The sequence below is a fragment of the Chiroxiphia lanceolata genome, chromosome 12 (genome assembly GCF_009829145.1).
Source record: "Chiroxiphia lanceolata isolate bChiLan1 chromosome 12, bChiLan1.pri, whole genome shotgun sequence".
In the NCBI taxonomy this organism is placed as follows: domain Eukaryota; kingdom Metazoa; phylum Chordata; class Aves; order Passeriformes; family Pipridae; genus Chiroxiphia; species Chiroxiphia lanceolata.
In genome coordinates, this window is record NC_045648.1 from 3,080,736 (window position 1) to 3,096,194 (window position 15,459).

At 45.3% G+C, this 15,459-nt stretch overlaps 2 protein-coding genes across 2 annotated transcripts; both read left to right on the forward strand.

Annotated features, from left to right (window-relative positions):
- Nucleotides 1-369: 369 nt before the first annotated feature.
- SNRPA1 (small nuclear ribonucleoprotein polypeptide A') lies at nt 370-6,270 on the forward strand. Its single transcript, XM_032699942.1, has 9 exons — nt 370-555; nt 1,206-1,353; nt 1,852-1,930; nt 2,264-2,310; nt 3,019-3,121; nt 3,641-3,720; nt 4,998-5,073; nt 5,444-5,537; nt 6,108-6,270. Exons 1-9 carry the CDS (start codon nt 474-476, stop codon nt 6,164-6,166), a joined length of 768 nt encoding a protein of 255 aa, XP_032555833.1. The 5' UTR covers nt 370-473; the 3' UTR covers nt 6,167-6,270.
- Nucleotides 6,271-6,696: 426 nt separating this feature from the next.
- On the forward strand, nt 6,697-12,814 carry SELENOS (selenoprotein S). Its single transcript, XM_032699943.1, has 6 exons — nt 6,697-6,820; nt 6,927-7,058; nt 8,572-8,678; nt 9,804-9,893; nt 9,984-10,059; nt 11,987-12,814. Exons 1-6 carry the CDS (start codon nt 6,715-6,717, stop codon nt 12,064-12,066), a joined length of 591 nt encoding a protein of 196 aa, XP_032555834.1. The 5' UTR covers nt 6,697-6,714; the 3' UTR covers nt 12,067-12,814.
- The last annotated feature ends 2,645 nt before the right edge of the window (nt 12,815-15,459 follow it).

Here is a 15,459-nt window from a genome sequence, read left to right on the forward strand (position 1 = left end):
GGGGGGTCTGTGTCACCCCGGGGAGGAAGGGGATGCCCGGGATGGGGTTTTGAGGCGTACTGAGGGGTCTGTGTCACCCCGGAGATGAGGAGGATGCCCGAGAGGGAGTTTTGGGGCGCTCTGTGTCAGCCCGGGTAGGAGAGGAATGCCGGGCATGAGGCACTGGGGGTCTGTGCCAGCCCGGGGATGAGGGGGATGCCCGGGATGGGGTTTGGGGGGTTTTCGGTGGGTTTGTGTCAGCCCTGCGATGAGAGGGATGCCCGGGATGTGGTTTTTTGGGGGGGGGGGGGTGTCTGTCCCATCGCGGGGCGGGGCCGGGGGCGGGGCGGTTCCCGCCGCTCGCTGTCTCGGCGCTCGGCCGCGCGGCTTGGGCGCGCTCGGCGCTCGGCGCGGTGTCCTGAGGCGGCGCGCGCGGCCTGTGGCGGTGTGCGGGGCCTGTCGGCGCTGTCGCGGGGCCTGTCGGGGCTGTCGCGATGGTGAAGCTCACGGCGGAGCTCATCGAGCAGGCGGCGCAGTACACCAACGCCGTCCGCGACAGGGAGCTCGACCTGCGCGGTGCGCGGGCCCCGGCGGGGGCTGTGCCGGGAAGGGGCCTGCGGGGGCGGGGGGCTGAGGGCTGGGGGGGGTCCCTGGGGGAGGCCTGGGAGGGTCTGTGGTGGATCCTGTGATGGGATCTGGGGCTTTCCGTGGGAGGAGGCGCCGCAGCAGGTTGGGGAGGTTGTTGGAGGGGCCGCAATGAGAGGGGTTGGGGATTGGGGGCTTAAAGAGGTTCTAGTGTCGGAGGAACGTGGTGAGAGGTGAGGGGGGAATTCAAAATTATAGGGTCGTTTGGGTTGGGAGGGAATTTAATTATCTCGTTCCATCCCCCAGGGAGGGGAAACTGGGGGAAATGTGGGAGGAAGGTGCGGTGGAGGGGGTGGGATATGCCCCCAGCATGGGGGATGTGCTGCAAAGGTGAGGGGTCACACACAGGGAGGGGCTTGGGGTGTTTGCTGAGGGAGAGGGATTGAAAAAGCCACGGGGTCTGTTTTTTGAGAGGGAAAGTTTGGTCTGTGAGTGGTGTGGAGGAGTCAATCCCGAGGTGTTTTGACTGAGACTTATCAGCATCCTCGGTCCATCCAGAAGTGCCCCCCACACGCTCTGCTTTGCTCTGTTCTGCTCTGCTATGGGCACCACCTGATCCCTGCCTTGGCCTCTCTCCCCAGGCTATAAAATCCCAGTGATTGAGAACTTGGGAGCCACTTTGGACCAGTTTGATGCCATTGATTTCTCTGACAACGAGATCCGAAAGCTGGACGGGTTCCCCCTGCTTAGGAGGCTGAAAACTCTGCTCATGAACAACAACAGGATTTGGTAAGGGGCTGTGTTTGGGCCGGGTGGGACCCTGGGGCAGAGGAAGATGCTCTTGAGAGAGAAATGTATGTGACTGTCAGTGCTGGGTAGGTGCAGAAGTGTTTTATGGAAATAAAATAGAGGCACTGTATAGACCCTCTTTGATTTTCCTTCCTCTTTCAGTGCAAAAGTCAGTCTTTGTTTTTAAGCCAGGACAACGAGGTGCAGAGTTTGAAATTTGGCCAGAACTTTAGATTTCTTTAATCATCCCCATAAAGAGAAGAAAACAGGGATACCTGCAAGTGAACGAGTTTAAGTCCAATATTGCACCAAGTGCTCTGGTATTTATTGCCAGCTTTGTTAGGAAAAATGTTGTAGTGGGTGTTCACCCAAACTTCTGCCAGTGCCAGACTGGGTTGTTTCACAGGGTGATCCTCTGTGTTGTCATGTTTCTGTGTGTATTTTCACCACTGCTAATCCCTGGCCTAAATTAAACTTTTGTTTTTTGTTGTTCTTCAGTCGGATTGGGGAGAACCTGGAGCAGGCTCTGCCCAGCCTCACAGAGCTCATTCTCACCAACAACAACATTGCTGAACTGGTAAGCTGTGGTGCAGGATAGAGCTAAACAAGCTTAAATTTGTGACTTTTATCTTTCTAATTAACCATTTTGCTGAGAGTAGTGCCATGTGCTTTAGGTAGTAGTTGGTTCTTTTTCTTTAGAGTAATATCATGTGGGTTTGGTAGTAATGGTGAACATACTTTAATGAACATGATTTGCAGCTTGCACAAAGCTTAGTAGGTTTCCTGTTAAAATACTTGCAGTAATTCTAATTAATCTCTAAAATAGATAAGAGTTCAGGAACTTTGTTTTCAAATATTTGCTTTTTCACTAAATGGACTTAGAGTTTCTTGCTGTGCTCTCGTTACCCAGGGTGAACTGGATCCATTAGCAACTATTAAATCACTGACTTACCTGAGGTATGTAATCCTAAAAAGAAAAGCTGCTCTTCCTCTGGTGTTTGAACTCTGCTACTGGCCTGGCTCTTTGCTTTGGTCTGGAATGTTTGCTTTTTATGAGCTGTGACAGATCCTTTATGTCTAAAAATTGAATTAATAAACGTTTCCACTGCGCTTCATAAACATCTGGTATTTAATGTCTGAGGCTTTATGTCACTGAGAGGCTGCTGGACCAGTGAGATGTAACATCTCTATAAACTAGCAAGGGCTGAGGTAAACTTGACCTTTAAAAACCTAAAACCAAAAGCTGTAAACTTTTGGTTGTTCCAAAATACCTTAAAATATGTGTAAGCAAGGACTTTTCTGTAACCTTACATTTGATGTGAGGGACAAGAAGAAAAGTAGTTTGTCCTGTGATTTTTCAGTTGATCGGTGTCCAGGTGGGAAATGTGGTGATTCAGTTATTTATTTGGGTTTTTTATTCTTATTTTGAGGCTGTTCTTTATGTCCTTCTTCAGTAAAATCTACTTATTGATGAAATGCAAGTTTTTACTATTGTTTCCATTATATCAAAGAACTGTCAGTAGGCTTTTCTAGTGGTGTTATTTGTTGTTTGTTACAGCAAAAGCTACATGAATGCATTTCAAGTATATTAATGTATTTCAATACAAATGCATTTTAAAATATCTTATATTAAGGACTTCTTTATAACCCTTATTTACTTTATAGCGTTTTAAGGAATCCTGTAACAAATAAGAAGCATTACAGATTGTACCTAATCCATAAAGTTCCCCAGGTCAGGGTGCTGGATTTTCAAAAAGTGAAACTCAAAGTAAGTCTGCTTTTTTTTGATTTAGCACATTATTTTTTTTTTTGCATTCTTGAAAATTCCTCACTAACAGAAAGCTTTTTGGCATAGCTGTAAATTTTATTGAAACTCTTTAAGTGGCTCTAAAACACGCTCCTTGTTTTCTTTCATGGTTTCATTCTGTTAAGGATATAGTCTGTTTAATTATGTGTAATTAATTTTTACTGCCTTTGTTCAGTGTTATTCTTTTCTGTCCCTCTGGTGTTGGTAGAAGACAGACCTCTAGAGAAAGAAATGAGCAATCACAGCAGAGCCCTCAGCTCTCGGTGAAGTTGAGTGTGGGAAAGAGTTTAATTTTAAGAGCACGAGGTTGATACATCTTTGAGCTTTTGGGGCAATGTTTATCTACTTGTTCTTACATCTGGTCCCCATGTACCAATTTCAGTGATGAAGATGAGCCAAAGTGTCTTTTCTTGGCAAAGGCAGGAGCTTTGCAAACTGTGATGTTCTCAAATTAACTCTGTGTGTGTGGTATCGCTGTAGGAGCGACAGGAGGCAGAGAAAATGTTCAAGGGCAAACGGGGTGCACAGCTTGCAAAGGATATTGCCAGGAGAGCAAAAACGTAAGATAAAATACACAAATTTACACTGGCATCCTCCTTCAGAAACACCACTTCCTTTGTGTGCAGTATCAGGCAGAAAACTGGAATATCAGCTGCTTGGCAGGGTGCCTTAAAAGCTTTGGGAGCCAGAAGTGCCTTGTCCAAGCACCCCGAGTTTTGGATGGTGGTGAATACATCTCAGGAAAACCTTTGAAAGAGATCTTTGGTCAGGATGGATTCATTGAAGTCAACAAACAGGAAACATACATTTTATTTTTTCTTTTTGTTACTTAACTGTAGAGAGGTGGCCCTTGTCTATTTTATGGGTTTTTTTCCCTAGACGATTAGTAACTAAATTTTTTTCTTTTGCCTGGGAATATAAACTGTAAAATCTGCTGGAGTTATGAGGATAAATGCAGATGAAAATCTTTAGTTAAGCTATTACAAGTATATGTTTATTTAGTTTAATTCTTAAGTTGTACATTGTATGTTTTGTTTAATCTTTGATCAGCCTATTTGGAAATAAGAATTCAGATCATGTATGGCAACAGCATTTCCAAATTCATAGTTAAATAAAAAACTGTCTTGAACTTATATAGCATTTAAAACTATAACAGATGGACTCCAGCTGTAGTTTGTGAGTGGAAAGGAATTCAGATCTGTGATAGTTTTAGAACAAGCAGCTGACTGAACTAAATAGCTCAATAAACGTGAAGAAAACCTTTCTATAGCTGCAGGAGAGGTTGCAGCACTCTGGTACTGGGTCAGCAGTTCAGGAATTTCTTTCCAGCTCTTTCTATTTTGACATAGTACAGATTTTTCTCTTTTTTTCCTTAAAGCAGTAGCAAATAACCTTTTCCTTTGGAGTGTTAAGATGACACCCAATCTAGCATAGGCTTTAATATATTCTGTTGCAGTATCTCATTAGACACAGGAGAACAGGAAACTGAATTTCAGTTACTCTTTGTTTATCCACCCTGCTTTTGTAATGGCAACAGACCCTCCTGAGTGTTCAACAACATCCAAAGCGAAGAGCTTTTGTCAACTGCCTAATTAATAGCTAAGTTCTGCCTCTCTTTTTGAGCAGGTGAAAAGTTGTGTGGGGGGGGAATGGGACAGCAGGACAAGGTGCTGGTGTTTCTGAAGGAGGCAATTCTTCACTGTATCAGTTTGTTAACAAAGATAAGATACTACACCTGATTGAATGAAATGCTTCCAAACCCAGTTTGGAAACATTTCAAGTTAGAGAAGCACCCGTTCTTCAAAAAGTCTAACTGGTCTTTATTCTTCCTTTGAAGCTTCAATCCAGGGGCTGGTCTGCCAACTGACAAAAAGAAAGCTGGGCCCTCCCCAGGGGACGTGGAGGCAATTAAGGTAAATGTGTCAGGAGAAAAGTGAAGGAGGAAAACTGTTGTGGATCCAAACCGAACAAATGTTTCCTTTGTTCAGACAGATAGATCAGTGTGTCCTGACTTTGGTTTAGGTGCTTGTTCTGTAACTTTTTTTCTGATTTACCTGTTTTTTGAGAACTTAAAATGAAAGTTAGTCTGAGCTTAGAGTTCTCCCAGGGGAGAGCAGTTTGTTTAATAAGGAGAGAAGTTAAGATTGTACTTAGAATTTTCTAGAAGTAGAATTTAGTAGAACTTTCATAGGAGCTTGGAAGAAAAACCTGTTTCTTATGTTAATTCTGAGCAGAGTGAGGTGCCAAGTGTGAAGATTCACTGTGTTCTCTGTCTGTTTTCAGACTGCCATAGCAAATGCCACGACTCTGGCTGAGGTGGAGCGACTGAAAGGTTTGCTGCAGGCTGGGCAGATCCCTGGCAGAGAGCGAAAATCAGGTCAGTTCCCTTCTGTTACTCTTGTTTCCCAAACAGAATCCACCTTTCTGATGCTTTATGCAATCTCAGTAGGGACTTACTAGAAAAGGACACTTTGGGAGTTGAAAAGCTCGTTTTAGATGAGTGTAACTATCATCAGAAGGACTGTGAAGCACATCCTTTACTCTTAATTGGTGTAGGATCTGCCTGGCCTGGAGTACAGCTGTTACTGTACTCCCTCCAGAGCAGGTGCCAAACAAGGCGCTTTGCTGTATTGGATAGCTCCAAAAATATTTTTTAAATACTTTAAAAATATTTTTAAAAATGAGATTAATTACCAAGTCCATCTGGACTCGTGCTGAGTGTCGGTGCCTGGGGTGTGGGTGCAGCAGTGAGTCCCTGGAGCTCTGCAAGCACACCCAGCCCATGGCAGGGTCCACACGTCACCTGTTTGCTGTGTGTCAGTGCTGCTTGGATTTTCCTTCCTAATGTTTTTAAGAACTCCCATTATTACTCCTCCTGCGCAGAGGGGTGGGAAAAGAACATCAACGCCTGCGGCAGCTGCCCTGAAACTCTGTCATATCCTTTCAGGCCCCTCGGAGGACGGCGAGGAAGAAATGGAAGAGGACACGGTGCCCAACGGGTCGTAGCCGACTCTGGTGCTGCCCCGGAGCCCTTTCCTGCCCCACTCGGGGCCCATCGCTCCCGTCCCTGCACATTTCGGTGTCCAATAAACCAACGGTCCCTTTTTTTCCCCGTGGTGTCGCGAACCCTTCCCGGGGCGGGGGCGGGGCAGGCGGGACCCTCTGCGCGCTCTGATTGGCCGCCGTGCGCCTGCCCCTCTGCTCTCATTGGCCGGTGCAGCCGTCATGTCACCTCAGCGCGCTGCCGCGGTGGCACGTCGCTTCCTGGAGTTGGTGGCGGACGAGGCGGTGATTGGCGGAGCGGGGCGGCGCCCGGACGTGAGGCAGTGACGGACAGGGCGGTGATTGGCGCTGGAGCGGTGCATGGGGAGATGGTTGGCGCAGCCGGCGGCGGACGGGGCGGTGATTGGCTCAGCCGGCGGCGGACGGGGCGGTGATTGGCTCAGCCGGCGGCGGACGGGGCGGTGATTGGCTCAGCCGGCGGCGGGCGGGGCGGTGATTGGCGCGGGGGGCGGGGCCAGCTCAGGGGCGGGGCCGGACGTGAGGCGGCGGTGATGGCGGTGGTGCTGGAGCTCGGGGGCGACGGGGCCGTGGCGGGGCCCGGGCTGGGCCCAGGGCCGTCGTTGGGCCGGGGGGGCCTGGAGGTGCTGCAGCACACGGGTGAGGCGAGCAGGGGCTGGGGGGGCGGCGGGGCCGAGGGCGGGGCGGGGCCGGGCGGGTCGGATCCCACGCGGGCCGCGCTCACCCCCGGCCTGTCCCCTCGCAGTGGCGTCGCTGCTGTCCAGCTATGGCTGGTACATCCTCCTGGCCGCCGTCGCCGTCTATCTGCTCGTGCAGAAGGTGTCCCGGAGCCTGGCGGCGCGGTCGAGCGGCCCCGGAGCGGCTGAGGCGGCGGAGGGTGAGTACATACAGTAAAATAAAGCCCCGCGCCCTCCCTGGGGCGGTGTTTGTGCCCCTCCGGGTCCTGCCGGCGCTGCGCGGTCCGGGCGGGGTGTCTGACCCTGCTCGGACCCACACGCGGGTCTGGAGTCAGTAGCAGCCCAGAAGAGATTCGGTCCTGAGGGATGTCCATGGGGAGCGATGCTCGGGATAACAGCGTCAGCCCACTGTGAGGGAAGAGATCGCTGGGAAAAGCTGGACCAGGAGAAGTGTTTTTAGAAGGTTCTGAAGGAAGGGCTGTATCCTGAAGGGACGTGTTTGGGAGTGAAGGAGCAGGGCACTGCAGGACAGGGGAACAGCTGCCCCTTGGTGGTGCAGGAGCTGAGGGAATGGTGGCTAAAAGCTGTTGTGGTCACTTACCAGATAACTTTCAAACTTACCAAACAAAACCAAAACGTCCAGATCTAAACCCAGGGGAAAATATTAACATTCACTTTTTTACTCGTATTCATTATTTTTCTTCTAATTAGTCCTTCCCGGTTCCTGCTCTGGCAGCGCTGTGTACATTTGGGGTGTAGCAGTCCGTGTTATCTCAGTGAGTGTGGCACAGGTTGCAGGGCTCACACAGTCAGGAGCCTGCTGTAAAGCACAGGCTGTGCCTGTGGATCTGCCAAGTCCACGAGTGCTTGGCACTCTTCCCTCTGGAACCTTGAATGCGGGGCCCCAGAAAACCTCCCTTGCGTGCCCTTATCCCACTGCTGTTCTTTTGTGGTGCTAATTAAGTCGTGGTTTAACTGCCAAAACTGCCTGTAAAGTGAAATTACTGAAAGTGCTGACATTTGTTTCACATAGTCATCACTGGATGGTAGCAAACATATAAGAAGGCCAACAAATGGGGAGATACTTCAGCTGCTGGGGAAAAAAGGAGAGCAATATTTGCCTTTTTTGGGGTGTAATTTTAATTTTGATTTCTCTTAAAGGCCAGTCATGAAGAGAAGTGGTGACTCAGTGTAGATTTTCCGAGACCTCCAGGTGTCTCTGGAGAGATGTGTCATGTTAGTAAGTGATTTCTGTGCTGGTGGGGTGTGTTAAATCCACTGCAGCACTGACACAGGCAGGACCCTTTGCGAGAAGGAGTAGGAGTGAGTGTGGGCTGGTTTGTCTCATCCTTCTGCGTAAAAGAAGTTCTCTGGGTAAAAATGGGATCCCTCTGAAGCCTGGGTGATATTTCTGAATTTATCTGTATCAAACAAATGCTTCAGAAATAGAAGCAAGTACCCCAGAAGTGTAAAGTTAATTTTTTATGGGTTAGTTACATCATTGTCCTTATTAATTAAAATCTGCTTTAAAATGTGAAAGCATGATGAAATTTAAATCAGCATATAATTTACTGTAAAAGATTAGCTGGAAACTGGACTTAAGCTGTGATTTTCTGCAAAACAGCTGCAGGGAGAGATGTGAGCCTTTCCTTGTTATAATTCTTTGAGGAGATAATCTAGAATTTCTTTGCAAACTCTTGCCCAATTTCCTAGAGCCTGATGTGGTGGTAAGAAGGCAGGAAGCTTTGGCAGCAGCTCGCCTCAGGATGCAGGAGGAGTTGAATGCACAAGCAGAAAGATACAAGGAAAAACAGAAACAGGTAACCAGAGAGTGCTTCTTTCTTTAACCCATAAATTTGTCATCAGGTACTTCACTGCTGTTAAAGAAATTATTATTCCACGTTAGATGCAGACAAACAGGAGACTCGTTTTCTCTGGAATGTTGATGTAATTCATCTCTGTGAACTTGCTTCTCCACAAGTGATTGTGTGCCAGGGTCACTGTGGGCCTGATGTTGATTTTTCCCCAGGTAAATCTGTACCTGCAGGGACTTAGTTGTGTGTGCAGTGAATGGCTGCAGGGAATTTACTGGCATTCAGATTAATTGTACCACTGCATACGTGTGTTGTTTGTTCTTAATGGTAAATGTGGGTGTTTGTACCTCAGCATTGCTGCAATTTAAGGTTTGAATTACAGCTTGAGGTAACAAGGAATAGCAGATTGCTGTGTGGGGCAGGGCAGAGGAGTGGGTGTGATCAGCAAATTAATCCCACCTCTTCTGTTTGGATTAGATGTTAGGAAGAAATTCCTCCCTGTGAGGGTGGTGAGGCCCTGGCACAGGTTGCCCAGAGAAGCTGTGGCTGCCCCTGGATCCCTGGAAGTGTCCAAGGCCAGGTTAGATGGGTTTTGGAGCAACCTGATCTAGTGGAAGGTGTCCTTGAGTGGAACAAGATGAGCTTTAAGGTCCCTTCCAATCCAAACCATTCTATGATTCTTAACCATTAATTTATTTGGTTTTGTGGATAAATTTCTCTAGAAGAGAGCTGGGAGAGTTGTTGGCAATGAATATTGGGATGTAAATATGTAGCTGACTCTCTTCTGAGGAACCCCACGTTGTGCATTGAATTCCTGTCATAGGCAATATTCTTTACTTAGTACTTTTTATAGGCTCAGGATTTAAGCTTGCCACTTGGTTCTGTTTTACTTTCAAAATGTTTTAAAGCATCAAGTGGCCAAAAGAAGCTGCAGACACAGTCTGAGGAGGGGAACATCCAGACACATACTGAGGAGGGGAAGATGTGGGTGTGTATAAAAGTAAATGCTTCCATAAGCTCAGAGTTACTGCATCGCATAAAGGTGGATCCCTTGGGGTTTGATGAGTCTGTTGTAGATGTTTTTGGGGATTCTATTCTGAAATCTTGTATGTCCTGGATTTTTTTCTGTAGCTCGAAGAAGAGAAGCGGAGGCAGAAGATAGCGATGTGGGAAAGCATGCAAGAGGGGAAGAGCTACAAAGGAAACCTGAAACTGAATCAGGTAACAACCCTATTAACCAGGTCACACTTGTATTTATGTGTTTAAATTAACTGAAATTCACACTCAGTAACTTTCTGCTTCTCTGAACAGCAAGAAGCAGAGTCTGGTGCCTCCACCTCAGCAGTCCCGAAATCTAAACCAAACAAAAAGCCTTTGCGAGGAGGTGGTAAGTGTGGGATCCTTGAGACACCCTGAGCTTGAAACAGAGCATTCATGCAGCTGTGTCCGTAGTCATTGCACAGACTTTTTGTCTTCTTCAGTGAGGAAACAAAATGTGCCTTACAGATGAGCTCTGTATCTCTGGTCAGTTGGTCTGCTCTGCACTTTGTGCAAAAACCTGTCAGGAAGTTTTTGTGGTGCTTTTCTGCAGGAAAACAGTGTTCCAGATTTTTTGTTAATGCTTTTGCCATAATTTACTGAGATTTTTGTCACTCAAAATTGCAGATTTTTACAATATTTCTGGGATGCCTCCCCCATTACTGTAAAAGCCCAATAATTTAATACCTGCTCTGTCTTTCAAGCACCCATAGCATGAGCGAAATGCTGGAAGTAAATTTGTAGATGTGTTACGTAGATTCAGGAAGATGAAAGACTTAATTATGCAAAATCTGACCTTATTTATCAGATACCACAATAATGACCTATTGAATGTATAAATCCTGCAGAGTTTATCTTATCAACTGTCACAAAGCACCAGAAGGTCTCACCATTAAACTCACTGTCACCTGCTGAAATCACCTTGATGGATGAAGTGCTTTCTGTGGCCTCACATTGCCCTTGCTGGGCTCTTTGCCATACACTGGCCTTGCAGGCAGTCTCCTTTCTCTCCTCTCAGCCCAACAGCCTGTGCCTTAGCTCCAAATGCTGCTTTGGGTATATTTTAATTACAGTTTTCCGTAGTGGAGTGGATCATGTAGACAGCCATAATCATAGCAGGCTGAAAGGGAAAACCCACTTAGCACTGAGTAAGTCACTTGATTAAACGTATAAAAGCTGCAGATTCTTGGTGAAACATATTAAACCTCAATAATAGTGGAGTGATGAAATTTCTGCTTTGAATATTTTTTCTGACATTTGAAGGAATCAAGAAGTGTGATGTCTGATCCTGTCAGATACCTTTGATAGCTCTCACGTGGGATTTTTACCTCCCTGGGGGTGAGCAATGTGTGGGTAATAGCTGTGCTGAGAACCAGGATCAGGGCAGCTGGACTGAGGCACTTTTCCAGCTTCTATCTGTCCTAGTTTAATCCTAAGCAAAATCTTTGCTTAAGTAACCAATTATAGAGTTAAAGGTCTTGGATCTTCTCATGAGGTGAAAGAACCATCTGCACTGTTCAGCTGCTGAATTAAGCTAGAAAGTGAAACTTGGCTACTCTGAGAAAACAAATTTCGAAGATGAAGGTGATGCTGGGAGTTTCAGTGGAACATGGAAACCTGCCTGGTTAACAGTGCTACTACAATGTGAGTTCTTTGCTTTGTGCAAAACAAACTGAGGACATTTGCCAGGTTGTATCTTTCTGAGTGTGTCCTGAAATGAGGTTGCAGCATTGGGATGTTCAACTGAAGTGTATTTGCTTTACTGCCTATGCTTGCCTTTACAAATTCTCTGAAGAAATACCTTGCAGTAGTAATGAGTGGATTTACCTTTTGACCTTCAGGGTATTCCATGGAGGTCTGGAATAAAGGATTATTTAAGTCCCTGACCATTAGGGCTCTTAGAAAACAGTTACACTCTCACAGAGTTTACTGTAAAAGCTGCTGTTACTGCTCTGTTTATCCTGCAGAGCAGCACTACAGATTTAGTGCAGACTTAGAGAAATCAAATGGTAATTAATTTCAATCTAATTTAATCCAAATTGATCAAATTAAAACACAAGTGTTTTGCAATGGCTTTTACTGTTAGTACTACAAAAATAAGCCCTCTCAAGTCTGGATGTTTTCTCTGCTTTCATTTTCCATAAAATGCTGCCTATGTAGTAATTATGAACGAGGTGTAAATAATGGTGGGATTTATTTTTGGTGTTCCTTGTGTGCTGGTGAAGGGCTGTGGAGGATGAATGTTAACATGATGAATTTCCCTTCTGTATTCCCAGGCTACAACCCACTGTCTGGAGAAGGAGGTGGAACGTGTTCCTGGAGACCAGGCCGGAGAGGCCCGTCAGCAGGTGGATGAGGTTAACCTCCCTAGTGCCCCATAGCACTAGCAGGCTTGATCTTACCCACTGTCTAACTGCCTAGAGGTTGCCTGTCACAGGGACTCCTTTGGGGCTGGTTTAGTGCTGGTGGTCACTTAAAACAGATTCACACTGTTTCCAAACTGCATTGGATGGTCCTACACAAGAAAAATACCTGGTCCTCTTACAGAGGACAGAGAAACAATTCCAGCGTAATCAGTTAATTTTCACTCCTCTGTAGAGAGGGAGCTTAGTCTCCAGCCAAGGTGAATCACCTGGAATTGGTAGATCTGGGCTCTCTGGCTATTCAAAACACTGGCCTCAGGCAAATTTAATTATCTACACTCTGTTTACCTCTGTAAAATGAGGATATTAACATATGTTACCAGATCTACTGTGTTTGTCTGGAAGGTCCTTTAGAGAGGAAGGATATTATCATTGGCAGACACTTTGAATTTAGGCAGAGGGACTTTCAGGAAAAACACGAGTGATCTGACAAGCACCACGGATTTGCACTGAAGGCCAATTATTGCAGAAGAGTCTCTGTGACAAGTCAGCTTGAATGATGTTTTCCTCATAAATGGTAAACAAACCAGTGAGGATAACTGATGCTAGACATGCTAGACAGCAGATGGGGGGGTTCTTGCTATTCCTTTTTTTTTTTTTTTTTTATTTCAACTGCTTTGTAAAAACAAGACACTGTTAATATTAAATATAATTGCAAACAAATGATAAATCTAGTACTTACAATCTCGTGGTTTTTCTACAGCATCTTTTCACAGAAGGCAGGTGTTCTAGTGCAATAAATGTGTATAGAGCAGGATGGGAGGTGAGATGACCCTGCTGCCAGGTTGTGCAGCACCCAGGCTGAGGGTGGTGTGTGCTGAGGAGGGCTCTGGCCAGTGAATGTGTCACACTGGCAAGTGAGTGGCTGCAAGGAATAAGTGTGTGGTCTTCATCTTTCTGGTGTATATCCAGATAGAAGATAGAACTGCTCATCATAACTGAGCTTTGCAAACATCCCATCCCCTTGATTCACTCTCTAGCACAAAATGCAACAGGCAGATAAAATCCAGGCTGTCTTTGGAAAAAAGCAAAGGACAAGTGCCCCTATGTCCTGTTACTGAGCTTGTTTGTAGGCATTGGAGTGTGTACCAGTGTTCCTTGTGGCTTAGGGCTGCCTGAGCATTTGTTTCTAAAGACTTGCTCTTGGAATCCTTGTGTTCATCAATAGGTACCAGTGCCAACTTTGAATACACTGTTCATGGGCATTAGATATTCTCTTGACTATAAATGTAACAGGAGCATGTTACCAGTGAGTTTTAAAGTTGCCAGATAATGAAATGGAAAGGCCAAGAGCCTTTTGCTTTAGACCTCAAAGTATGTGTTCAAGTGTGTGGAGAAGGTGAAGTGGGAATGCTGTTGATGTTCCTATGGAAACTAATTTTCATTTCCTGGCTATTGTCCATTTTGATATGTAAACTTAAATTTCTATCATTGTAACACAGATTGGTGTATGTAAGATCAGGTTTTAATCTTTAACAAGGCAAAAGAAAACTAGAGGTGGGGAAGGTTATTTTCAAGGTCTGAAGATTCCTCCTCAGGAAAGAGGACTAAGTTGTAATCTCACTCCTGCCTTGGGGAACATCTTCCCCTTATGCTGGGGAAACAGGCAACAGACTGAGGTGTTGTCTTCAAAAAAACAGCTGGGGGAGGTTTGTTTTAATGAAGCAGAAATCCTTGTGCTGATAAAATGGTTAGGATGGGTTGATTTAATGCAGTAAAAACATTTTAAGAAGTAAGCAGGTCTGAACTGAGCATGTGCTAATCTTTCTCTGTGACTCAAGACTTGCTTCTGGCTAGGACTAAGGATATGGCTTTTTGCCCAATTCTGAGATTTATTAAGACATACCCAGTAAGAATGAAGTGATTTACATGTTTCTGGAAACTTCAACCTTCTCTCTCTCTCCCTTTTTTTTTTTTTTTAAATTTAATCCTCAAGTTCCTAAATTTTTCTTGATCAGACACTTCTAAGCTATTGAACAGTGTGGGAGGAAGAACCTCGGTTTGTAAAACTTCTTTCTTGGCTCATAACCTGCACAGGATGGAAGGGTTTTTCCTCTGACTTCAAATGGAAAGCTCTCCCTTGATCACAAACATTATGGAAAGGTGGTTGCTTGCTGCTTTATAGCTTAAGAGTGAAGCATGCAGAAAGCATTAGGTGAAAGTGAACTATTTAATGAATCCATTGTTCCTGCTTTGGTATGAATTCCCAAGAACTTGAATTATGAAAGATCATATTAAAAAGCCTTCAGGAGATTTCTTTTTCCCCCCACTAGAGCAGTTATGCAAGAAGCCTCTTGCTCTACTGATGCAGATGCTCTGGAAATACCTTTATCTGGAAGAAGCTGGGTAACAAACTTGAGTTAAGGCTATTAAACTGCTGTATAATGGTATTTAACCACTGAAATGTATTTTGGGTATCGAAAAATCCTAAATCAAGCAAGTGTTCAGAGGCACAAAATTCCTGAAAATGTGCAGCCAAGTATTTTTTATTGCTTTTGGATGATTTATATGCTGGAGGAGCAGAGTTTTTTGTTTTCTTTAAGTAGCAGATGAGATCTGGTTTGTGCATAGTTCTCTTAACTATTCATCAGGAGATACTGAGCACTGGAGTTAAAACTGAACAAAAAAACCCTGTGTTGTCACACTCATAAAATTTATTTGGCTTTATTTATGCCTTTCAAAAACGTTGTGAAACAAGGGAAAGATTTTAAGAGAGATATTGTGTACTTGGGCTTTTAAAAAAATATGTTGCTTATGCTGGAAATTTTTAATAGACAGCAAAAGATGGACTTGGGGGAGTGAGGGCAATCAGGGAATCTGTCAGCAGAGCTGTTCCCAGGCATTCCAGAGTTATCTGTGTGTTAATCAAAGATCAGTGTGATAAAAAATGATAATTACACCTGTATCTGCAAGGAAGAGCTGCCCTTGCAGAGTCTGAATGCAGGTGTGGGATGCCAGTACTAACAAATTTCATCTGCTGTGTTTTATACAGTTCTGTACTATTTTAACTCAAAAAGGAGTTGGGCCATGCTCAGACTCTGCTGATACTCAGCTCAGGTGTTTAAATTAGGGTGTTTTTTCTTGGGTTTTGTCTTATTCCACTCTAGAAGATGACCTCACATTCCAGAGCTCTGTGAAGGAGGATGTGGCATCCAGCCTGACAGTCTCCTGTACATTTTACCAGCAGCCCTGTGGTTACTGGCTGCATCTAAACCCCCCTAACGCTGTTCTTTCTGCCTCCTGATCAACCAGGCTGCTCCCTTCTATGGGTAGTTGTGTTTTTGCAAGCCTGGCTGCACATCAGCACAGATCTCTGCATCAGATGG